This window comes from Schistocerca serialis, chromosome 5 (assembly GCF_023864345.2).
Source record: "Schistocerca serialis cubense isolate TAMUIC-IGC-003099 chromosome 5, iqSchSeri2.2, whole genome shotgun sequence".
Classification (NCBI taxonomy): Eukaryota; Metazoa; Arthropoda; class Insecta; order Orthoptera; family Acrididae; genus Schistocerca; species Schistocerca serialis.
This window is the reverse complement of record NC_064642.1, coordinates 551,798,952-551,825,812: the sequence shown is the minus strand read 5'-3', so window position 1 is coordinate 551,825,812 and position 26,861 is coordinate 551,798,952. Positions and strand designations below refer to the sequence as shown.

The following is a 26,861-nucleotide window of genomic DNA, read 5'->3' as shown; positions in this document are numbered from 1 at the left end:
ACCATACTCATCACTGCTTGCACTAAGAGCACCATTGGTGGCTGTGGTACGTTGTCGTTTAGAATGGGCAGTTGGCCATGAGTAGTCAATGCGTGGCAGACTGGCTGCAACATTGCTACTTGCATTCTCCATGTCAGATGATAGGAAAACAGCACTCTCAGCCCTTGTATCAGTATCACTGGCCACCCCGGCACCTGCAGACCTGCGGGCTGCCAATCCTGCAGCATGGCGGCGCTGTTTCCGAAAAAACTTTCTCGCTACAGTGCTCTGACGTGGATTGTAGAACATCTCAGCATTTTCATTAATGCCACCTGGAGGATCACTTGCTGCTCCGGCTGCTATAACATATTGGGCAGGCTGCCTTGGCAATAAGACGACATTGACACTTGCCTGTAATTGGAATGAAAAAGATGCATTAAAAATAGAACAAAGATTTTATCCCCTCAAAATAAAAAGTGAAAGGAGAATGTTAGTTGTGAAAAGGCTTAACTGTTATTTGACAAGGAAGAACAGCACTTGTGATGATGAGTGACATGTTCACAAAAGAGATAACAGTGATCCATATAGTTGAAAGTTTAGAATTTGTATAAGTCTATGATCAAAGAGTTTCATTACTAGTTTTGATTAGTTTATTAACGGAGCCTGATTTGAAGGTGATCATTACTGACTGAAACTAGTGTGTGTCTGTTCTTTCGGCCAATGATCTCTTCAGTGTGGATGCGCACCGGGCTCAAACTGTCATGGGAATTGGTCAAATGCAGCGAATAATGAGGATAATGGGCATGGGGCACTACATTCATAATGTGTGGATACGTTGAGGATTTGGGTCTGACGGGAGGTGTGCTACGATAGTCCGTGCAGTTGTGATGACCACTGTGTCCAAATGGCTTAGCACTTGGACCATTTACTGAGGGAGCGGGAGACCTGGGTATGAATACCAGTCCAGTATAAATTTTAAACTTTCCTCGTTGATTTAAATCAACGCCTACTTGCAGCCAATATCTGTAATTCCTTTGCAAACATAAAAAAAACCTTGCAATCAAAGATGACACAAATTCTACAATAACAACAATTATTTTCAGACCTTGTGAAATTCTCTGATTACTAGACTGAACAGCTACACTGAATGCAAGCATGGCAGAAGGACACAGAATCCTTACTCACATTCAATAATATTGTGACACTGCACACAGCTTAAAGAAACATTTTATCTCCTTTGCTGTTGACATGTGATTTTATGGGAGCCTTCAGTATGAACAATAATGAATTACACTATTAATGAAAATTATTTGTCATCTTCAGACTTCAGATTGAATATTGGACACAACACAAAAGTTAATTCATGCAAGTTTATAAAATAAATTGATTTTTAGGAAACTAAAGATACAATTTCATACTTCAAGAGTCAAAAAGATACAATATGATTAGTCGTAATAACAGTGAATATAAAAGTCGGAGCAACCACAGACCACTTGACACTTTAGTATTACGTGAATGATGAGGAGACTGCTCTGACTTAAACAAAGATCAATTTTCCTGTGAGATTATTTCATAATCCAATATGACACAATTTCAAACACACTGTACAGAAGTCAGTAACCATTCATAGGTTTCTTACTCCATGAAACCACTTTGTTCACTATATGCTGTCTACATATGATAGAATGACAATAGCAATCCTCTTACATGCTTCTGGGTTTTGTAATGTAGCCATTAATTTTATTCAGACCGAGATTTTCACTGCAGCAGGGTGTGCACTGATATGAAACTTCCTCACAGATTAAAATTGTGTGCCAGACTGAGACTCGAACTCGGGACCTTTGCCTTTCGTGGACAAGTGCTCTATCATCTGAGCTACCCAAGCACGACTCACAACCCACCCTCACAGCTTTACTTCCATCAATACCTTGTGTCCTAACTTCCAAACTTCACAGAAGCTCTCCTGCTAAACTTGCAGAACAAGCACTCCTGGAAGTAGTTTCGCAGGAGAGGTTCTGTGCAGTTTGGAAGGTAGGAGATGAGGCACTGGCAGAACTAAAGCTGTGAGGGTGGGTTGTGAGTCGTGCTTTGGTAGCTCAGATGTTAGAGCACTTGCCTGAGAAAGGCAAAGGTCCTGAGTTCGAATCTTGGTCTGACACACAATTTCCATATGCCAAGAAGTTCCATTAATTTGATTGTTTTTCATTATCTTTAATACCTACTTTCTGTGTTATAAAACCTATGTATCATAGAAAAATTGGAACGATGACTTGAAGCATCAAACTTAAATAGACAAATTAATATATTACAAATGCATGAGATATTATTGCCTGAAAATGTTGTACATGGTATAATCAGATATTGGAGTAACAAAGAAAAAGGTTTGTCCTATGTTTTGATAGTAAGTATATTTAGTACAATAATACTGTATGTTTGGTAGCTGAAGAACAGCAACGTTGGATACTGGATGCATCACTTACAAATTCTATAGACTACTATGACCAATTTCATTGCTTTGTGCAGTGAGAAAACCACTTACAACATTGAAATCACTGTTAAATAAAGACAGGCCTTTCAAGGTGATGGTGATGGTGGTGGTGGTGGTGGTGGTGGTGGTGACAATGAAGAAGAAGAAGAAGAAGAAGAAAGATGAAAGAAAGAAAGATATGTATTTTATCTTGCATCTGGCACAAAAAACCTTCAATAACATTATTACAATACTACCTACACTATTTTTGTTTTGAAGAAGCCCTAGAGTGACTGAACACTGGGTATGGAAATAATATTTGAGACAGTAAATCACAATGGTTGCAAGTGTTCCTCATCATAAGTTATTAGGAGAAAGGTCTCAGAAGTCACTTAAGGCTCGAATGTTAGGATTTGCTGATCCTATTCCTCCCTGGTCATATAAAGAGCATCTGGTCAAATTGCCAGTACTGCTGTAATAGCTGGTCAAGTACAAAAGTATATTACTTGCAGCCTCTCCTAATATTTATATTATGAATAACTACAGTATGAAAGGAATAATACTGTTGACATTTATCAGTTGAAATAATTTCTTCAACATGGACATAGGCTTCTTCCCAAGATTTCCATGCTGATCTTCACTGAGCAATCTGGATCCAGTTTTTTTTTCTGGATGTTGGCCGCATTTTGTCGGATGTCATCTCTTCATCTTGCCCCAGGATGTCTTGACACTTCTCTTTGACTCACTGCAAAGCTAATGCATTATGAGTTTTTGTCAATTTGAAGTTGTTACTGGCCACACATCTTGCCCAACAGCATTTCAGTCTTGCTTCGTTTTCGAACCTGTCTCTCAGATTCATTCCACTGCTCTCTCTCTCTCTCTGTTGCCTTTTAACCAATGCAGACTCAATTTGTGCTGCTTGTGTGTCACTTGTTTTGAGCCCATGTGTTGTTACTAACAGTGTCATAAACCTTCCTTTTTAAATTTATAGGGATAGACAGTTTGCAGAGAACGTAACCAAGTCTTCCAAATGCGAATGAGATGAGGATAATTCACCAGGTGACCTCTGCTGCCAAGTTACCTTCTCAAAGTTGGATTTTATGAGCCAGATAAATGTATTCATTTACTACTTTCAGAGCACACTTTCTGATGGAGACCATTGTACTGACAGGGCTGGAAACAAAGATGGTCGAGAAGTTTTCCACCTTTATGTTCTAATGATACATTCGGAACACATCATCCAGAACCAAGGTGAATAACTTATTTGTAAGGTTCTGTCTCCTTGACTGTTACCTCCTTTCATGGGAACCTTTTCAGTGATCCATTCTTCCATTATTGTCATGTAGAGAGGCATTCTTCTGAATGTAGCAGCTTATGTTGGTATATATGTAGCCAATGCAGGCTCTGTTCATCATTCATTATACTGCCCACGTTTCGATCATGACGAATGGCTTCTAGTAGTCTATGAAGGCCACACGAAGTGGGATATTATGTTCCATACATTTTTCTAACAGTTGTGTGCATACTGATTGAACATGATTAGTTGTAGTGTAACCTTTTCTGAATCCCACCTGTTTGACAGGCTGGCAAAAGTCAACATTCTGACTCATGCAGTTTGTAATGATTTTCGTTAGCAGTGTGTAAAAGACAGATAAAAGAATAATAGGTCTGCAATTCTCGATGTTTAGTGTTGTCACTTTTCTTATAGAGGAGAATGACTTCTTCATTTTTCCACGCCTCTAGAATCTTTCCGTCCATGGCACATTTATTTACCAGGATTTGGAGTGTTTTCTTAAGTGTCTCTCTTCCACTTTTAAGCATGTTGCTCATGATCTGATCTCCTGGCATCTTACAATTCTTCTCAGAGCTGTTGCCATACAATTTTTGTCAATACATTCACATTCTTTCAATCCCACATTCACAACAGCTCTTTGCGCTGTGGCTTGGGTAGTAGGTGGTTCCCTCTCACGATCCAAGTGAGAGCAAGATCATCTCAGGGAGTGGTGAACCCTGCCCTATGTGAGCACTTGCTCCTTTTCACTTCCCTAACTGGAATGGGGGGGGGGGGGGGGGCATTCCCTAAAATCCTTATCCATCCAAATATCTACTAATCCTTATACAACCCTTCATACCTTATCAATCCCTATTGGACTAGAATGAGATACGGTCCAAACCTCCCCTAAACAAAAATGTTGGACTTTAAAACAAGCATACCCCAAGCAAGTAGAGGTGGAGCCTCAGAATCTTGTACTGAAATGTCAGTCTGCCACAGGGATTATGGGAGCGAGAAGGGCAAAAAGACAAATAATCAAATTAAACAACAAAATATGCACAAAAAGGCAACAGGAACAACTCAAACAAAACTTTGTATGCTACTGCATGTAATATTTGCACCATGGCACTCACAAGAGCATATCGTCCATTCAGCACACAAATTACAGAACATCAGATGAGACATATTTGGAATCAGCAAAACAGGCAAAACAACTACTATCGTCAAGTCCTGGCACCTCCTATTTCAGAATAACTCCGACATAAATTTGCATATTGGATATAGCTTTGTTAATTCACAACGGGATGTAACACCTTCTCACCAGACCCCTGCCCATTTTAAGCAGACTGAACTATGTGATCCTTAAGTTGAATGCCAAGATTAGTCTCCAACTCATTTGTGCCTATGCACCTAATTCCACCTCAAGCTCTGGAGAATAGTTATATGATGATGTGACAACAGCAAATCAAACAACACATTTTCCTTAATATTTGGCAATTCTAATGGCAAGATAGGACTGAAATCCCCAGAAGATCCTCCCCTCATTTGAAATTTTGGACTTAGAATCCAAAACCAGAGAGGAAAAATGAAGACGAATTTTCTTAACAATGGATGTTTTTACTGCACGAGTACATTTCACAAGAAAAATCCGAAAAGGAAGTGGATTGGATAAAGTTTGTTGGAATGGCTAAGAATGAACTAGATTACATCCTCACATCAAACAAATTAAATGTTCTCAGAAGTGTCAATGAAGATAGTGACCACAAACCAGTTAGAGCAAGAATGCAAATAAACACTCAACTTGCGAGAAAACATGTTGTGAAAAGCAAGATCCGACTTACAATAAAGGAGCTGAAAGAGAAAAAAAGGCAATAAAACAATGCATAGACAAGAAATGACCAACAGAAAAGTTGAGAGAAATGGAACTGAGTGAACTCTCAACAGAAATTAGCAACAGTATTCGTACAACAGTAAAGAAAGTCCATGCATACCAAAAATGAAGAAATCCAAAATTCAGCATCAAAACAGAACAGCTTATAAAAGAAAGGAGGAACACTGATAAAGGCTCATCAAAATACAGATATCTCGAGAAAAACATAACGAAGGCTATCAGAAGAAACTGCAGAACACAAAATGCACAGACTATCAAAAACAATGTGAACTTGAGGTCTTTTGTTTCAGTCAATCAAATGGTAAGCTGATTCAGAATAGGTGGGCAGACCTTGTTACTGGAAGAGACAAAATTATAAGAACTGTTGAAGTTTTATCAGAAGCTCTAGAGTTAATCAGATAAGTCTACCTAAGGAGAAATAGATGAGCATCAAACTACTGGAACAAAACTCATTGCAGTATTAAAATATTTCAAACATTTAATTTGCAGTTTGAACAGAAAATATTCTGGAATGCAATTTTTTCTAATAGGCAGCTAAATGAAGATGTGTTACACCACATGATCTGTCATGTGTACTGGCCCGGCATCGACTCTGAAATCGCACACATGGTCGCTGCCTGCGGCCCTTGTGCGTCACAGGCTGCCGCCCTGAAGTCATCTTTGTCACCGTGGCCTTCGCCTGAGAAGCCCTGGAAGCGTATTCATACTGACTTCGCGGGACCTTCTTTGGGTACTTATTGGCTTCTCGTTATTGACGACTACTCTAACTTTCCTTTCATTGTCCGTTGCACGTCGCCTACCACCGCGGCAACCACCAACACTCTAGCTTGCATTTTCTCTTTGGAAGGCCTTCCCTCTAATCTTGTCACTGATAATCGTCCGCAATGTGCCTCTTCCGATTTTGTGGATTTTTGTGCCCGTCACGGCGTCATGCATGTCACGGACCCTCGGTTCCATCCACAGTCAAACGGTGAGGCTGAACGACTGGTCCGCACATTTAAGGCTCAGATGAGGAAACTCTTCTGCTGATGATGCGATTCTCCAATTTCTGGCTTCTTACCATTTCACCCCGGCTGAGCTCTTACATGGCGGACAGCCCCGCATGCTACTTCATCTTCTGCGGCCTTCCACCTTGTATGGGTACGGGGATATGGCAGGCAGCCAAAATGGCGTCCTGGCCACATCTTACGACACCGTGGCCAACGCCTGTATGAAATCCAGACGGACACGGGTGTTGCAGTGCGTCATTCGGACCAGCTTCGGCCTCGTGTGCCGGCAACACCTGTTCCGGATGCCGCTACACCTCCTTCGGCTCTACCTGATGCTCGGGATACTGGGGGATACTGGAATCTCTCATGACTCACAACACAGTCCTCTCACCATCATATCCATGCCAGCACAAGAACTGGCGCCACCAGGAGACGTGCCCATGCAGGAACCAGATGACCATCATCTGTTGGAGCAACTCTACTCACCTCCTTCTCCTACGGACGCAGACACATCGCCCATGTCTCCTGTTATAACAACCGGACTTGCTGCAACGGGCAGATTGGTGAAGGGGGTCCCAGCAGATTCGCCCCCTATGTCTCCTGTCATCTCGACCCGTTATCATCGGGGACACTTCCGTCCGTACGGGAAGCCTCCCCCTTGAGACTTTACGGCCAGTCAAACAACACCTATGGACATTAGCAATCTACAGGCCACCTCCATCAAGACCTGTGCAAAAACTTCAAAGGGGGGAAAAGTGTTGTGACTCGCCGATCTTTCTAAGTGCCGCCGCGCAGTTACGCGCATCCTCTACATGCGGCGCTGTCTGCCAGCCATGCAGCAGCAGTGCCACCTAAGCGGCCAGCCAGCCAGCGGCCGCTAGACTTGGACTCAGTTATGATTTGACTGTTAAAGTGTACACACGTCTTACTCTGTTTACTTGATCTGTGACTTTCATGTATTGCGTCTTCCTTGAAATATATGTTCAATTTGAAGTTATAACAAAATGTACATAAACAGAACTTTCACAAGAGTATTATTTTTTAAAAGATAAAATAAAATAAAACAAAACACCATGAAGAAGAACAACAACAACAACAACTAAGAATCTCAAGAGTGCTACTGGGAGAAATGATCCAGCATATTGTTTTAGACAAAGATGCTAAAAAATCACTAATTACATAATGGACTGTACAATATGTGACTTTTTCATGGATCTTTCTGAAAACAAATGTTTTAAGCCATGTAATCTCAATAAACATGTCTTCTATGTCTATGGTTATCATGTTGAAAACTATTAGCATGACATTTTCATACTGTTGGGAACCAAGTTTTTCTGCATCAGTGAAAGGAGTAGTTGAGCCTCAATACTGAATATATAATCAATCTAGAAATTAAACTGAATTTCAGATAGTTGGATTTTATTTAAACAAACCAAAGTAATAGTCTTCTGAAATTTACTTTTATTACAAAACTCAGTAATAAATGACGTGGAAATATGTCTTATGGCAGTCAGATTTTCTACTTAATTTTACTCAATAATGGAAGTATTTACAGTGTTTCCGTATATTTCATCCTGTTAACCATGATGTGTTTATGATGCACACTATGTTTAGAAGGTCTATATGAAAAAGCTTGACAACCCACAAAAACAAGTTTTTAAACACTGTCATCTTGCTTTCAGCTGTCAGAATTTTGTTTTACAATTTCAAGTTTGGTATTAAGACATTTTCAAGCATAAGATTTTGACATATCAGTTTATATTAACCTGTATGTCAAAGTTATGCTTAAACTTAGCTTAAAGCTGAAACTGCAATTGTAAAATAAAATTCTGGCAGCTGAAAGCAAGATGACATCATTTTAAAAAAATTATAGAAGCTGTGGACCCATGTTACAAGAAAGTAAATGACAACATTTTAAAGTTAAAATTGATACAAAATGTATGCCAAAAATGATTAATTTTGCAGTATCTGTGAACATAAAATAAATGTAAGTCTGACGTAGTCCTTCAAACCAGCGGTTAATTGTTTTTATATAAATATTCTTATATGAGAAGATATAATGTGCATCCGTACTCACCAATCCTCGCTTGTTGTCTGTTCGAGCAAGAGTCTGTGCAGCAACACCATTGGCTTCTATTATTTTTGGAACTGGTGTGGCTGCTGACACACTGGTGAGTGTTGCTTGCGGGACAGGCACTGGAGCAGTATCAGAAACTGAGCGGGTTCGACAACAGTGAGTGGAAGTATTTCTGCGCCCCACATCTGCCTGTCCCACAACTTCGCCATATCTGAGCTCAGCCCAGCACGTACGTACATCACGACGACCAACACAATAAAACGTGGCAACAAATAATCCGAGAGCAGCTGCTGAAAACCCAAACAGTGTGCCAAACAAGGCTTCTTGTCGCAGAAATCCAGGAATAGGGTGGACAGTTGCAGCAGCAGCAGATCCCCACGCAATTAAAAACAGTACAAGTGTCACTGCGTGTGCACGCACTTGGGCTGCAGGAGGACGTTCACCATCTTCTGCCTCGCTTGTATCTTCCTGCAAGCAGAGTGACTATTATTATTTACTGTTTCTTAATTACAATGTCATATGAAATCAAATATAGACTGCTATAATTCTATTTGAAAAAGATGGTGGAATGGGGAATGAAAATTCAAGTACTCATAAATGTACATACTCATTTCTATGAGATATTAAACTTTCAAACATCAAAACACAAATAAAAAGGCTGATAGCCATTAAACATTTCTGGTTTTTCATTTTTTATTCTACTTTTTATTTACAGATAATAAATTACTGAATTTCAAGATTGGAAGACAAGTTAGTGGACTAGGAAGAGAAGTTAAATAATATCAAATGGGGTACAGCAGCACTGTTAGATGAGCAAGGAAAATAAGGACCAAATAGAAATCAAACAGGACATATGTTTCAGACATACTAGGTGCTAGTCACTTACGAGGGGTTCTTTCCACTGAATATTACCATTCTCAATGGTGTTACGAAAGTTGAAATAATTTTTAATGGTAAATGGAATAAAAGTGGCACTGAGACCAATTGCAATAAGATTATAATAACATATAATCCACAGAATGATATGAAAATAATGAACGTTAACAATGAAGTCACAGAAACAGTCGATATGTCTTCTTACTTAGGGCAGTTGAAGGGAACAACTGACTGCACAGCAAAAGAAATGCAGAGAAGAACAGAAATGGTAAGGAGCTTTTTTTGGCAAATTAAATAGGGTATTAAAAACTAAGCTTCCTTTTTGTCTGAAAAGGAAAGTTTACACCCAATGTGTATTATCATTTCTGATTCATGGTACTGGAACATGGACCTTTAATATGAAAAGTATTAAAAAACTGAAGACTGTTCATCAAGAAGTGAAGAGAGGTGTGCTGGGAACTGCTAGGAGAGACAGAAAAACATTTAAATTGTTCAAAAAACAACTAGTGTGGAAGACATAATTTCAGGAATAAAAACAAAATAGAGAGGGGTAGAGCATCACGCACCCAGCTGAATAAAATAGCAGACAGACCAGAGACGTTCTTTGCTGGGTTCCAAGTGATAAAGATAAGAATGAGACAACAATCTAATGACAGATGGCTATATGACATAGAAAACTTGCAGGTAAAGCACGGATATGTATCGCTGAAGACTATTATGCAGCAAGAAGTCAAGAGGAAGCCTTTCTCCAGCAGTGGTCGTCAAAAACGGTGAAATTTCCACATATTTTGCGTATTGAATTCTTCAAATTGCATCATATGTTGAGGATGTAATTATATCCATTACTGAAAAATAATCCTTTCCTATAAGGCAGTTTGCATTCTTTTCCATTTTACTTGTCCTGTTGCAGGAAAAATTTATAGCTCGAATGGATAATGTTGTGTGGGGATGAGACTGCAAAAATCTGAGTCTACATGTGGTGAATACATAGTCAGTATAAACATTCTGGAGTTCTCCAGCTGGGTAACACAGGAATGTCCCTTAAGTTAACAGCATATGTCATAAAATCCTCATTTGGTATCTACACTGTGAGCCTAAATGTTATACTTTCTCAGTTTCAAGCTTCACTGATTCTTCCTCCATACCTCTTCTACTACTCAAATGTAAGTTGCGTGTACATTTCTGGAATCAGTAATTTAAAATTTGATGATGTAACTGCACTGTTGTGATATAAATGTGTTTATTTTCCCATGACTAAAATACGCATCACTTACATCAAGTGCTGCAAGCATGATCATTAAACACAATGTGAAGGAAGTCATTAATTATGGGAATTAAACAAACAAAATAGTCTTTTGTATTGAAGAACATTATTATGAATACTTCTGCATGATAAAATATGGTAATGGAAAGTCCAAAAATAAAGACACAACGAATAGTAGAGGTATTGAATCATCAAATGGCACTTAAACAAGACAGAGAATTTTGCAACCCCCCGCACACACACCCACACCCACACACACATACACTCACAACTTGTACAGCTACACTGTGCTGGCTGAAAACCAGTGCTAACAGGTGTGTGTGTGTGTGTGTGTGTGTGTGTGTATGTGTGTGTGTGTGTGTGTGTCTTCACTGTGTCTTTCGATGTATCACTGCCCCTATTATTCACTGATTTTTTACCTTTATTACTAAATTATAAAAATTATTAATAAGTTTGAACCTACAAAAAGAAAATGACAAACAGAAAAGGTGATATGTGAATTTTCATTTCCTCAGTATTCCTCCTGCTCCTGTGTCCAAAGACACCCTTAGTCCAGAAAGCTTAAGACTTCTTTTTCTTCACCTTTCTACAGATAATTGTTAATGTGCTGCTACTCTTTCCTGGAACATTGCTTCTCACAAAGTTTGATAATTTTAAATAGTTCCTTCATCACAGAAAGAGCAAATGGAAAGGAGGGAGGAGGCAACAGGAAGTAAGTGTATGTTACACAAGTGGAAAAGAAGGTGCAGTAGGAAGGAAGAGACATTTCAGTAAGAGAGAAACATGGGCTTACAAGGAACTCTGAGCTAATGACAAAGATTCAAATTCTAGAATATTAATAACAGGCTGCTAGAAACTCGTTAGTTGAAGATGAGAATTAAACCTGCAATAAACATCTGTCTACAACTGGAAATAAAAGATATAAAGGGTGGAGAAAAATTGTGTCACAAAATTTTAACCTTGGATAGCTGATACCAGTAGGAACCGAAATTACTAATGTTGTGTAGGTCGACAACGCACCATTTTTAAACTACGGAAACTTGGTGCCATGAGCTCATATTGGACATGGATTTGCCCTGTTGCTGTCTGTCGGTTGATGGGCAGCGTTACGGCTGTCAGTTCACGCATACAAACATCCCTCCATGATACGCACACGTGTCAAATAGGTCTCTCTGTTTGTCTCCACCAATCGGAGCGCATAGTGCCAAGTTTTCGTAGTTTAAAAATGGTGTGTTGTCGACCTACACAACACTAGTAATTTTGGTTCCTACTGTCATCAGCTACCCAGGGTTAAAATTTTGTGAAACAATGTTTCTTCACCCTGTACAAAGTAAAAAGTAAAGTATAGAACAAGTGTGGGGAAGGAAAGAGAAATCTGAACAAAAGTGTGAAACTAACAACTCAAAGCAAGGCAGAGTTCAAAGAGAGAGAGAGAGAGAGAGAGAGCAGATGCAAATGAAATAAATAAAGACTATGGGACGAGAATGGAGAAGTGAAACCAGATGGAGATGAGAACACGCTCTTCAATACACACTTGGTTCTTATCATACACTTGAATTTGGACACCAGTAACAAAATATATGTAAATGACCAAGTTAACTATGTAGACATATAACAAAGATTTTGATATGCTCGTACAGAAATGCATTGACAAAATTATGATATTCAGATGACTGCTCCCACAATTCAAAATGTGTACTACATGGCGGCTTAAGTTGCTTACACTGTGATAACTGTCCCTGTCAGCAGCTGCTGGAGGTGGAGGTGTTAGTGTCTCTAAGTCAAGATTCTCAGTCGCTTGAGTGCCTTCACCAGGATCACTGTCTACTGTGCGAGCAGATGCTGCCCTTGCAGCCAAAGCCAACAAGACAGCCAGCAACAACACCAAAGCACAGCATGGCACAGCTACTGCCCCTAGGGCTGGTCCACCTGAGAGGAAACAGCGACGCCGTCCAGCGTATTCTCGTAGATTTACAGCACCCGAAATGCCGCACACTATGAGTGCAACGCCCCATCCAACCAAGTAAAGGCCCAGCAATGGCTCTGGCACTGGTCCCTCTGACGGCAATCCATCATCGTCAGCTGCATTAACTGTGTCTGTTGTTTCTGGAGAGCGGGACAGACGCTTGTGGATGTGACTGAAAAATGTAAATAACTGATGTATGTCTAATTTATGTACATTAACACAGTTAATAAAGAACATCTGTCATGTAACAACACACAAATAATGACTGCATTTTTGTAGTGTACCATCCACTCACTAAGTCAATTATACCCACAGAATATTGTCTACAACTGATATTTACACCTTTGGTTTCTTTTTGATGTTTCAAATGGACTAAAATAATTTGATTATTTCCTGCTCAAATTGAGAGAATGTTTTAGGATGTGACTGTTTGTCTCATCTCATTTCCCTCTTCTTTTGAAGTAATAAACAACTTTAGAACAGACACTGGATCTTAAACTTCGTGATTAGCATTTGTGAGAGGAGTATTGCCTGTCTTCTGGTTGGTCCCATCTGACTTCTATTGCAGGTTGCAAATGAAATTCTAATGGTATAGGAGCAGAACAGACAGGCAATTTTACATGAATGGTTTCCATCGTGTGGAATACTTACATCTGAGTTACACTTTCTGTTTCTTTCTGATAAGTTTGATTTATTAGAGTGATTATCTATGAAATTACTATAGTATCAATTTGTTAATGTTACATATCAAATCCAGTTGCTAATTTTCATTCAAAAGTAGTTCCTATGCTCTGGTAATCATAGCCCTGAAAGCTGTACGCTTGCTAACTAATGGATGGTATAAGCAGTTGTAGGTGGTAATGGTGGCAGTGATTTTCTCAGAAATGTGACAATAGATAAGAAACTAGTCATCCTCATTACTTTCAGACCAACCCTTGTACAATATGGCCAAGGTTTTCATTCCTCAGTAGCTCACAGCACTGTATTTAACATGTATAAAACTAGTCTAACCACTTCAGTATCATCTGATATACAACTAGCAGAGGAACCGATACACTTTTTAAAACTGAAGTGTGCATAACTAATAAAAATGCTAACGTGATTACAGGCTTTCTCGGTGTATTTCAGCTATGAAATCTTCTTGCGTTACCAGATGAGAGGTGTTGTCATCTTGCTGCAATGCTTCAATGGATCCTGTATCCATCATCTTCAGGTGAAGTGTCAGGATGCAGTCTGCCACATTCCTTTATATGAGGGTGATTTGAAAAGTTCTCGGAATCACCATGAGAGGTCAGCACTAGTGCAATAAGTTGTTCACATGATATTCATTGGACAGTTGCCTGTAAACATGTGCCACATCAGTGCTCTTGGAAGAGAGCTGTGGCGGTGACGTGACTCTGTTGTTGTTCCCACGTAGTGATTTGTGAAGATGGAAAAACTCGAGATTCGAGCAGTGATTAAGTCCTTCATAAAGAAAAGTATGAAAGCAAAGGACATTCATTCATGCTGATTTCCATAATACACTGGAGGACTCTGCTCCTTCATATTCAACTGTTGCCAAGTGGACAAATGAATTTCAATTTGATCGGGGGAGCTTAGATGATGAACTGCGCAGTGGTCAGCCAAGATGTGTCACTACTCCAGAAATCATTGCAAAAGTGCACAAAATGGTCATGGAGGATTGCCGATTGAAAGTGTGTGAAATTGCTCAGGCTTGCCAGATGTAATCTGAAAGGGTATATTGCATTTTAAATGAAGAAATAGAAATGAAAAAAATATCTGCTACTCTTGATGCATGAGAATGGACATATCGGAATAACGTTTGGCCCATTTCAGAAGAAAAAAACAAGATTTTTTGCAGCAGTTTGTGACCACAGATGAAACTTGGGTGCATTACTATACCCCAGAGACAAAACAACAGTCAAAGCAGTGGAAACATGCTGATTCTTCACCACCATAGAAAGCAAAGACAATTCCTTCAGCAGGAAAGATCACAGCATCATTTTTTGGGATGTGAAAGGGATTCTGTTTCTTGATTATCTCCCCACTGGGCGAACAATTACTGGAGAATACTATGCTAACCTCCTGGACAAATTATTGAAAAAGGGGGGGGGGACAGGTTTAGCAAGGAAGAAAGTCATCTTCCATCAATACAATGCACGCACTCACACATGTGCCATCGCCATGGAAAAATTACACAAACTTAGGTATGAATTGTTGCCACACCCACCTTATTCACCTGATATGGCCTTGTCAGATTTCCACCTCTCCCCAGAACTGAAAATTTTTCTTGGCGGATGAAAATTCACTTCAAACAAAGAACTGATAGCCGGAGTTGACAACTATTTTGCAGGCATGAAGCAAACCCGTTTTTTGAGATGGGATCAAGGAACTGGAACATGCTGGACCAAGTGCATTAATCTACAAGGGGACTACATTGAAAAATAAAAAAAAAGTTTCAGTGATGTAAGTACTTTTTTTTCTATTCCGTTCCGAGAACTTTTCAAACCACCCTCATAGCTCCTGGACCGCTGTCAGATTCTGCCCACCAGCCGATCACACAGCAATGGAATTGCATGGTGTGTTTGGAGCCACTGGTGATGGGGGGCATACACACTGTGGCTCCAGTGCAGGCATTGAGCCCTGGCCACAGTCCCCTTCAGATCAGAGCACTCCTGCCGAATCTTCCTAATTGCAGGATTCCATGCTGAACTGAGAAGACAACCACTGTCTCGAATAATTAATTTGTCTTATAAATGAATCTCTACCACCTCCTTGATCATCAAATCCCAAAATCTGTTAGTGGTACATAAGTGTTTCCTTAAATTCGAAGGTGTGTTCTTTACCGATGCTGTGTTCTGTACGCAACATCAGTGAAAGACACATCTTCTAATTTTTGGAAATGAAGAAGTTATGTAACGCTGACAGATTTTGGGGTTTGGTGATCAAGAAGGTGGTAGAGATTTGTCCACACGAAAAATTAACTAATTGGGAGAGTGGTTATCATCTCAGTTCAGCATAGGATCCCGCAGCTAGGAAAACTCGGCAGGAGTGCTCCATTGTGAAGGAGACTGTGGCTGGGACTGGTATAAATAGACACCGAGACTTGACACCTGCACTGGAGCTGCAACATGTGTCCCATCCACCACCAGCAGTGCCGAGTGCACCACGTGATTCCACTGGCGTGTGATTGGCCGGTAGGAGGAATCTGACAACGGTCCAACGGCTATAAAGGAACACGCCAGACAGCATCTCGACACTATGCCTGAAGATGGTGGATACGGAATCCATTGAAACGTTGCGACAAGATAATGACGCCACTCACTTGATAAAAGATTTCAAAGTAAAAATGCTGACACACCACTGCAATGTTTTAATTACTTTCTATGAACAATGTGCAAATGGCACGACCTGGAGAAGGAAACCGGATGAAACTGTATCTCACAACATGTAGAAATTTCTCCAAAATCTTTTGCTTCAACATCATTTTATCCATATCTCATGGTCTTCCCTACTGTTATGACACATCGCCTCCCCCAGTTTGCTCTCTCCAACTCTGTGCTCTAATTACAGTCTCTCTTTACCACTAATTTGCCTATCAGTTTATGTAGAAATTGTTTTCTTGTATTACCAGTCAGCTTTTGTAATATCCCCATCACTCAAATTTATATTTGGTCCTTGTCACATTCCTTCAAACTGACACTGAAGATTTCTTTCTCAAAAATCACCTCTATCTTTTTCATTTTCACTGCAACCCCCTAACCCCTCTCTCTCTCTCTCTCTCTCTCTCTCTCTCTCTCTCTCCCTCACACACACACACACACACACACACACACACACACACATACACATACACACTCTTCCTTCATTTGCTTTTATTTTATGACTGAGGAGTCATATTTTCCCAGATGTATAAGTATCATCTACATAAAATTTATTCAGCAACTTCTTAAATCGTTGCTTCTTTTATTAAATCTAATATTTTCAAGTCTACATCAGTGTACAACAAATATGCCTTCAACTGCTTCACTTTAGAACAGACATTCTGTGTATAAATACACATCAGCCAACAAAATTTAAAATCATCTTTGTGTTAGAGTGATGTACATCAGCCTATTTCAACTACTAGCATAGCTGCTATTGAAACATTAGTGTATATAACAACATATTGGAGAAAGACTCTAAACTTACCTTATACTGACAGCCATCCACAGCAATGAGCACAGAGTAAGATAGTGTAGCAACAAGCCTACACTTTGACAGATTTTGATGTCTTCAGTTTGATAGATGCCTATGCTGTAGAGGAAAATAAATTTCATTTAATTCCATAGAATTCAACATTATAGTACTACAATATATTATATTTTTTAGCAACACAATGGTAGAAAGTTTGTCTTGCAGAATGGGATAGTATATACAAAAGCAAAACCAAGTATCATTAACAAAAATGAGTGCAACAGCACAAATGAAGCTAGATGATACTTTTAAAAAAAGAGACTTCTTATCACTACACTAACAACAATAAGTCATGAGATGTTAGATCCTTCACTGAATTTGAAAAGTATTTAATACAGAATACTCTATTATACAGTATATGCATAAACCCATCATATGAATTTGGTGATTTAGATTGTATTTGGGATTGTCAGTTCTGTCGTTACTAGTCCCACAAATTAATTTCCGCCACAAAAATTCTGTCAGGTTTCATAAGGCTCTCACAAAAAAAAAAAAAACTCAGCCTTTATCATTCTCAGGCATTTAATAGAGGCTATTTACTGGTTTGTGAAGTAGCATTTCAGGATTAAAAGAAATGTAAAATGGGAATCTTCATGCTAATAAACTGTATCTAGTATGTGAGGGCATTTATCCCCCTCCCCCCCCCCCCTCCCTTTTCCTTTTGGAATGAAGCTTGCAGAAGGCTAAGATATTGATGTGTCATCAGGGGCAGTGTGGTTGGGACCCACAAACGAAGATAAGTGAAGGTATAAGACTGACTTTGTTGAATGTTTTATTTTGGACTTTGTCTAATCATAAAAAGGAAACTATGAAAACTTACAAACTGTATTTGCATTAACAAAACACACACACACACACTATGTGATCAAAAGTATTTGGACACCTGGCACTTACAAGTTCATGGCTCCCTCCATTGGTAATGCTAGAATTCAATATGCTGTTGGCCCACCCTTAGCCTTGATGACAGCTTCCACTCTCACAGGCATATGTTCAATCAAGTGCTGGGAGGTTTCTTGGGGAAATGCAGCTCATTCTTCACAGAGTGCTGCACTGAGAGGGGGTATTGATGTGAGGTGGTAAGGCCTGGCACGAAGTCAGTGATCCAAAACATCCCAAAGGTGTTCTATAGGATTCAGGTCAGTACTCTGTGCAGGCCAGTCCGTTACAGAGATGTTACTGTTGTGGAACCACTCTGCCGCATGCCGTGCATTATGAACAGGTGCTCGATCGTGTTGAAAGATGTAATCGCCATCACCGAATTGCTCTTCAATGGTGGGAAGCAAGAAGGTGCTTAAAACATCAATGTAGGTCTGTGCTGTGATAGTGCCATGCAAAACAACAAGGGGTGCAAGCCCCCTCCATGAAAAACACGACCACACCATAACACCTTCTCCTCCGAATTTTACCGTTGGCGCTACACACACTGGCAGATGATGTTCACTGGGCATCCACCATAACCACATCCTGCCATCGGATTGCCACATTGTGTACCGTGACTCGTCACTCCACACAAAGTTTTTCCATTGTTCAATCATCCAATGTTTATGCTCCTTACACCAAGCGAGGTATCATTTGGCATTTACTGGAGTGACATGTGGCTTGTGCAGTTTGGAATTCCTGTGTGATGGTCTGGATAGATGTCTACCTATTACACATTAAGATCTTCTTAAAATGTCGACAATCTCTGTCAATCAACACTTTTGTGCTGTACGTGTCCCTTCATGTTTCTACTTCACTATTACATCAGAAACAGTGGACCCAGGGATGTTTAGGAGTGTGGAAATCTCATGTACAGACGTATGGCACAAGTGGCACCCAATCATCTGACCTGGTTCGAAGTCCATGAGTTCTGCAGAGCACCCAATTCTGCTCTCTCATAATGTCTAATGACTACTGAGGTCGCTGATATGGAGTACCTGGGAGTAGGTGGCGGCACAATGCACCTAATATGAAAAACGTATGTTTTGAGGGAGGGATGTCCGGATACTTTTGATCACATAGAGAGAGAGAGAGAGAGAGAGAGAGAGAGAGAGAGAGAGAGAGAGAGAGAGATAGTGTGTGTGTGTGTGTGTGTGTGTGTGTGCATGAAATGTTTAGGATTATGAAGTGGAATTGCTGCCCAGTACTCCCCTTCAGGAAGTGAAATATCAGTGCTGCAGATAAACACGCATAAAAATCCACAAGACTATGTCAGCTTTTGAAATTAATAGTACTTTCCTCAGGGAGGATAGGGGGATAGTTTGGGGAAAGATAAAAAGGTAGGACAGGTCACTTAGACCCCAGGCTGAGGAGGACTCACCTGTTTTGAGAATGAGAGGATACAAAGATGAAAGAGGTCACAATATCAGAGAGAGTAGGAAGAGAAAGTGGTAAACACAGTGGCAGCTCCAATCCAAAGTGCTTGAAAATGGCCTATGGCTGAAACTGGCCAATTGCATGGATAATGAAAAGAATAGTGGTTATTTGGACCAGATTTTCATTCTCAAAATATGCTGAGGCTGTGACTCCTCCCACAAAAAAAAATTACAAAAATAATAAAAACAGAGAAGTAAAAATGATATTTAAGAAAGAGAAGTGAATCATGCAATTAAAAACCAGGAAAAAGTTCTTCAGTTCACAGATGATGCCAACTAAGTGAGAAATAAAAATGGATGAAGAGAAAAAGAAATGAATGGTGCATTCAAGAACTATGCACTATTCACATTCCTTCCTCTTAACCTATTTTTACTTTTCACTCCATTATCATCTGTCAAAAGCTGTGCCAGTGCTTACCACTGTACACTAACCTCCTACTCTCTCTGAGCCCCTCCTTCGCCTCTCTTTTCCATTTTGTCCTTCTTGTCCTCAAAACAGGTTGGGCCCCTCTCATTCTTAGGTCTAAGTGACATGCCCTTCCTTCTTACCCTTCCCCAATCCATCCCACTCTCCTCCCAGCGGAAGGAATTATTACTTCTGGCAGTACTGATATCTTGCTGCATGAAAGTAAGTAATAGCCAGCAAATCTGTCTCATAATTTTTAAAACTGCTAATTACTCTTTCAAATAACTAGCCCAAGACCTCAACACTTTGTCAGCATACTTTCTACTCTGCCAGTCTTCCATGTCTTATTCCATGCCCAATCCGTTTTCTGCCTAGGTGGACCTCTGAGTATCTTTCAAGTAGGTTACATCAAGACAGGCTGGTTTCATTACAGCTTCAAAAGCAGACAATGTGAGCAGGCAGGTTAGAAAAAAATGGTGCAAATGGCTCTGAGCACTATGGGACTTAACATCTATGGTCATCAGTCCCCTAGAACTTAGAACTACTTAAACCTAACTAACCTAAGGACAGCACACAACACCCAGCCATCACGAGGCAGAGAAAATCCCTGAACCCGCCGGGAATCGAACCCGGGAACCCGGGCGTGGGAGGGCAGGTTAGAATTTAATGTCCTGCTGATACCAGTAGAGACTGAACACTAACTTATATGGAAAACGACATGGATGGAAAATGAATGTGGGGTCACTATATCTACATCTATACTCTGCAAACCACTGTGAGGTGCATGGCAGATGGTACAACCCACTGTACCAGCTATTAGGGTTTCTTTCTGTTCCATTCAGATATAATACATGGGAAGAATGATTGTTTGAATGCCTCCGTCTGTGCAGTAATTACTCTAATTTCATCCTCATGATCCCTATGTGAGTGATACATAGAAGACAGTAGTATATTCCTAGAATCATCATTTAAAGCCTGTTCCTGAAACTTTGTTAATACACTTTTGCGGGATAGTTTATGTCTATCTTCAAAAGTTTTCCAGTTCAGTTCCTTCAGTTCACTCATTGATATTATAGTCATAGGATACTTTTTTTTTTAAGTGAACAGTTTTGGATTTCTGAACATTTATAAGCTCCCAATCTTTGTACCACTTTGAAATCTTATCAAGATCTGATTGAATATTTATGCAGCTTCCTTCAGATAGTACTTCATTATATATAACTGCATCATCTGCAAAATATTGCCTGTTACCTGAAGAAAAGTGATTGAATTCACTGGAAATGTTTATGGAAACAACAGAAAAGTTAGAATCCAGCTCCTCCAAAATGAAGGTCTAATAGCTCAAAGATTGCAGCACCATGCTACTTAACAACTAAATTGTTTCATTTGTAAGTGTTGTACCTTTTTATCCTGAGCTATGACCCCAGAGTCTTCCTGGTAAACATGCCACTTACTATGCAGATGGCACTTGGCCACTATATTCCATTTACAATGGTGGAAGGTATCTAGTGTTTGGATACTGGTTGGAGGAACATCATAATTAATATGTCTCATTTTTAGCTCAAAAAGTATTCAATGTTCATTCATTCACCTTCTGACACATTACTTCTACAACATGTCTATATTATCTTCCATCCTTTAGAAAGGTGAAACATTTGAACCATTTTCAACACAGGGATGAATCAAGGTAACCACTCACCATACAGTGGAGCTGTTAAGCAACAGAAAAGCACATAAGTAGGAACTGGAAGATGGTAGTTCAGTTCATGGACTTTCATTCTTTTTCAGAATACAAAGACACATACACAGTTACATTTTCTCATTGATGTGGACCAAAGTCTATTTGCGACTCAATGCTTACACTACTTGGGGAGAATCTTCATTAATTCCACTGTTTGAAATCATTTTCAGTATCCACATTCCTTGGTTTTACTTCAGTAATGCCAAAACAATATTTTAAATGTGTTGTTTCAGTATGCTGCTACATTTTTTGCTACAAGACTTTCAATACAATGTTGTGCTACAGCATAACATGCCTTCTTTTCATGCACAAATACAAACAAGGCATTTGATTTCTCCGCCAGTTCTGCCACTTGACCACTCTAGGATTTAATGGACAGCTATTTTGTGCTTTCTTGGGTTTAATGCTCTTCACACAACACTGATTAAACAGTAGTTCTCAGCATTTCTTCTGTAATTCTTTCTATTATGATTACACACTAAGTGAGGTAAAAAAATCAAGTTCTGTAATTATTTGGTTTTCCTTTTCTTCTGTTTTAAAATACAAAGAAAATGAAACATTTAATCTAGTCTTTGTTCATTTTCCCTGGTGCTGTTTTTTGGCCCAACTGCTGAAATCCTTGTGCTCTGATTCCCTTACTGAATTAGCATACAGCAAAGAAATGGAGGAGGTGTTGCTATTGTTGCTAAGAACTATGTCAAGTATGAAGCAACCGATGTACATGATTTTTGTTTAGACCAACATTTAGAAGCATGTGCCATTGAATTTTCTGTAAGTATTCTATCCTCTTAATTGCAGCAATTAGGGAATCTTGACCTCTTTTTGAAGCAACTCAACTTACTTTTACTGCACCTATTTAAATGCAGAAGAAATACTGTAGTTCTTGGAGACTTCAGTATCAACTTCCTAACATAGAGTAGTGGGAAGAGACGCCTGGAAAATTTGATTTACACTTACAACATAGGCACAGTGGTCAATTTTCCAACCAGAGTAACTTCAAATTCAAGCACGCTAATTGACAACGTATTTATAGACCAAGGGGAATCATTATTAATAAAATATTAAATGGTCTTTCTGATCATGGCGGTCACAAAGCTACAATTAATAATATGAACTTCTGGCAGAATAAAACTGAGCCCCAATGGAAGGTGTTCAAATCCATAAATGATGAATCAATTTAGGCCTTTAAATCATGTCTCCAAAAAGCAAATTACAAACACATATATTCTGAAACAGAGGTCAATTCCAAACATAATCTGTTTTACAAAAGCAATTTTTGGAGTGACAAAGTAACTTTTAAGGCAAGTGGCATGGTGGACAGACCTGACTGTGTATACTGGGATTCTATGAATCTTCATGTGCCATTGGAGACAGAATTAAACTTCCTGGTTTGAGTGTTTGGGCAGGAATTTTCAGCAGTGGGTTCACTGGGCATTATTTTTTTTAACATACTGGCAATTCTGTAAGTTACCACCCCTCAAAGAAGTGTTGTTACAACTGGAAAATTGTCCACTTCTTGAACACATGCAACTGGTTAAGAAAAAGTTGGATGGCAACAAGATGGAGCACACCCACATTATGGAGCTATTGTGAGAGACATTTTAAATGAAAACTTTGATGTATGGATAGGCAGACCACGTACTACTGAATGGTCTCCACGCTCTCCGTGTATCACACCCATGGATTTTTTCAATTTGGGGTACACTAAAAAATGGGGTTTGTTCCACCAAGATTCATGATGATGACGAGTTTAAGGGACAAATCCAATCAGAATTTGAAAAACTAAAGTTGTGGAAGATCTGTGACAAAATTTGTAAATCGGTGTTTAAAAGATCCAATGTTTGCTTAGAACAGCATGGAAACCACTCTGAGCATCTTTTGTAAGCTCACTGAACTCTACATGTATTTTTGTGTTGACAATAAACTTTTATTTTCATTTGCTTAATATTATTGCACAACACGCATTTTTTGACAACTGACTTATGGCCCACCGTGTACACAGTATTTTGTTCTTTATTTTACAGTATAATTTTATTTACAATCAACTGTTTTCAATGTCACATGATTGTGATGAGTAATTTTTTCTGTGGTAGAAATGAACAGCCTATCTGACTAGTCTCTTCCTGCCTCTGCTGAAGTTAGTCACACACCACTTACTTCAAACTATGCTCTAAACATGCCAATGTTCAAATTATGAACTCGCATCACAACTGTCTTTTTCTCTTACATGTAGCTGTGACACTTAGGTGTGAACTATGGTCAAGGCTCTTTTATTGGTGTTTTGAAATGGCTTGATAATACCCTCACTCACATACACTATGCCAGGTTTAGTATTTTCACTGATTATTAAGACTACATAATTTCTCATATCTTCTTTATTTGTACGTGGATGCAGTACGCAATACTTCTTTCAATGACTTGCTTATTCAATACAACTCTTGCCAATACGTGGCTTGTGTATAATGGCATGTAAAACTTTTACATAGATGCTTTTGTGTAGCATTAGGGCTTTAAAATGTATGACAAGCATTACTTCTTGGATGTGCTATCAGACAATCAACAGTTTAAGATTCACCAATTAATTTTTGTGAAGAGGTCTGCTTTTCTGACAAGTTAGGATAAATCTATTCATAGAGATTAATTTGCTATCTTGATTACAGCTCTTCACATTCTTACCTCACTGCATACTTATTTGCTGTTTATGCTAGCAGACAGTACATGTAGTAACACTGTTCACGTTTACGTCGCACTTTACTTAGCGTAGACCGGGACTGCGTCCTAGGCATGCCCGATGTTAACTGACTGGGCATGGCCCGCGCTGCCTGAGTTGTTGTTGTCGTTGTTGTTGTTGTTGTTACGCCGGGAGAGGTCGCGTCCGAATTCTCGCGTGCCCTCTGGTGGACGGGACTCTACTTGCAGCAACTACCGTCCGAGACGCGCCGTGCCAATGTGTGCCTCCCACGATCTTTCTGGTGGCTACAGCACTCGTCCTCCTTCGGGGGGTGAAGCCACTGTGATCCACTGCGTCGGAAGGTGGAGCGTCGGGCAGAAGCGATGACCTCCACATCCATTGGAAGGCCTGAGTCGAGGGGATCTGCCAACCCTCGAGCCAGAACCTTCGAATACGGCTGGAAGTGACCCACACGAAGACGCCCCCGTCGTCCCACCACCGGAGCCTGGGACAGAACGGGCGACAAATTGTCGAACTCCGGATCCTGTTCCACCTCGGGAGGGGCAAGACTCAGTGGCGGGGATGATGGGGAAGGGACGACCACAGGTGAACCAGCCTCCTGAGAAACCGGGCCTGCGAGGGGGGCCGGCTCTCACTCGGGCATGTCGAATGATGGCGATGCCGGTGCTGGAGCTACTGGAGGCTGCCAAGGCTGAGAACCATTGCAGTGCGGCAGAGTCACAGCGGGGAGAGGCGGTAACGGTCCCTGAGAAACCAACATGGGTGCCGGCAATGGGGAAGCCGGTGTCCGAGAGGTCGGAGGGTGGGTGTCCAAACGTGGACATAGCTGATTTTGGTGACGACCTACCACCCGGTCCCCCGCCTGCAAGGTATAGAGCCGGCGGCCATTTCGGTGCAGGACCACCGCCGGTATCCAACGTGGATTGCGACCAAACCCACGTGCCCAGACCGACATACCCACTGGAAAGCCAGGTACTCTGTTTTGCGAAGACTGGCGAGGACCAGGCCGGAGGAGGTGCAGGAGAGTCCTAGGTTGGCGCCCATGGAGGAGCTCTGCGGGGCTGCGTTCCCCTATTGGTGTGGTCCGATATGCCATCAGGAAAAACGTCAATGCCTCCTCCGCACGAAATTCGCGCACATACTTTTTCATCTGTGTCTTAAATGTGCGCACCATGCGCTCGGCTTCCCCATTCGATTGTGGATGGGAGGGGGGAGAGCAAACGAGCCGAATACCGAAGCACCTACAAAAATCCTGGAAGGTCTGCGAAATAAACTGTGGTCCATTGTCCGAGACCAGGGTGATTGGCAGACCTTCCACAGAAACGATTTTTGCTAGTGCCTGGATTGCAACATCTGAAATGGTTGAGGAGCAGCGAACCACATATAGGAATCGGGAATAAGCATCAATGACAATGAGCCAAAAGCCATTGAGAAATGGGCCCGTAAAATCGATGTGAACACGTTCCCATGCTTGGGTTGCCGGCGGCCATGAAGAGTACACTGCCCTGGGAGACGCCTGTTGGCTCGCACACTGGGAACATGCGGCCACCAAGTGCTCAATTTCTCTGTCAATACCGGGCCAGTACACATGTCTGCGAGCCAAGGTTTTAGTACGGGAAACACCCCAGTGCCCCGCATGTAATAACGTGAGGACCTCCCTTCGTAAACTTGCAGGAACAACCACGCGAGGAGCTGTATCATCGGTAGCCAGAAGGAGAACTCCTTAAAAGACCGAGAGGCGGTCTCGTAGAATAAAATAATTACGAAGAGGGTCCGAGGCCCGGCCTGGAGGGCGGGATGACCACCCCTGCTGAATGAGGCGAACTAGTTGCCGGAGAACAGGGTCAGCTGCCGTTTCCCTGGCGACTCGAGAACTAGTGATCGGGAAGCCATCAACCGCTTGGCGGGATGCTACATCCAAATGAAAACACATAATCTCCTCTCGATCGAACGTAGGATCCGGGCCCACCGGAAGACGGGAAAGAGCATTGGCGTTGGCATGCTGTCCTGTAGGGCGAAAATGAATGTCATAATGGTACTTAGAGAGGAACAAGGCCCAGCGCTGTAGTCTGTGGGCTGCCCTATCCGGAATCTGAGAGGCGGGGCCAAATAACGATATTAACGGCTTATGGTCAGTGATTAACTGAAACTTCGTGCCATACAAGAAAGGGTGAAACTTGGTAACAGCGTAGACAATGGCCAAAGCCTCTTTTTCCACCTGGGAGTAATGGGCCTGTGCAGGACTAAGAGTTTTAGAGGCAAACGCCAGTGGTTGCTCGGAACCATCTGCGTTGCGATGAGCCAGGATCGCCCCCACCCCATACTGCGAAGCATCTGTAGCCAGGACCAACGGCTAATGGGGGTCAAAAGTAGCCAAACAAGGCGCCGACGTGAGGAGGCCCTTCAACGAGGTGAACGCTCGCTCGCATGCAGGCGACCAATCAAAAGGAACTCCCTTGCGCAGAAGGCAGTACAGGGGGCGGGCTATGGTGGAAGCCCTGGGAATGAACCGGTGATAATAGGCTATCTTGCCTAAAAAAGCTTGTAACTCTTTCAGCGAAGCAGGCCGAGGAAGGTCGACGATACCTTGGACCAAACTTCCTAGTGGCTGGACGCCGTGCCGAGAGATGGTGTAGCCCACATACTCAAT

The 26,861-nt window shown here is 41.0% G+C and overlaps 1 protein-coding gene across 3 annotated transcripts in view; it reads right to left on the bottom strand.

Annotated features, from left to right (window-relative positions):
* Positions 1–26,861, bottom strand: part of LOC126481023 (adhesion G protein-coupled receptor A3) — a 195,824-nt gene that overhangs the window by 8,871 nt on the left and 160,092 nt on the right. For all 3 annotated transcript variants that reach the window (XM_050104484.1, XM_050104485.1, XM_050104486.1), the window contains 4 exons: positions 16,974–17,078; positions 12,540–12,954; positions 8,677–9,144; positions 3–390 (listed from right to left, as the gene is read on the bottom strand). In XM_050104484.1, coding sequence (XP_049960441.1) covers positions 3–390; positions 8,677–9,144; positions 12,540–12,954; positions 16,974–17,078 — 1,376 coding nt within the window. The remainder of the gene's footprint in view (positions 1–2; positions 391–8,676; positions 9,145–12,539; positions 12,955–16,973; positions 17,079–26,861) is intronic.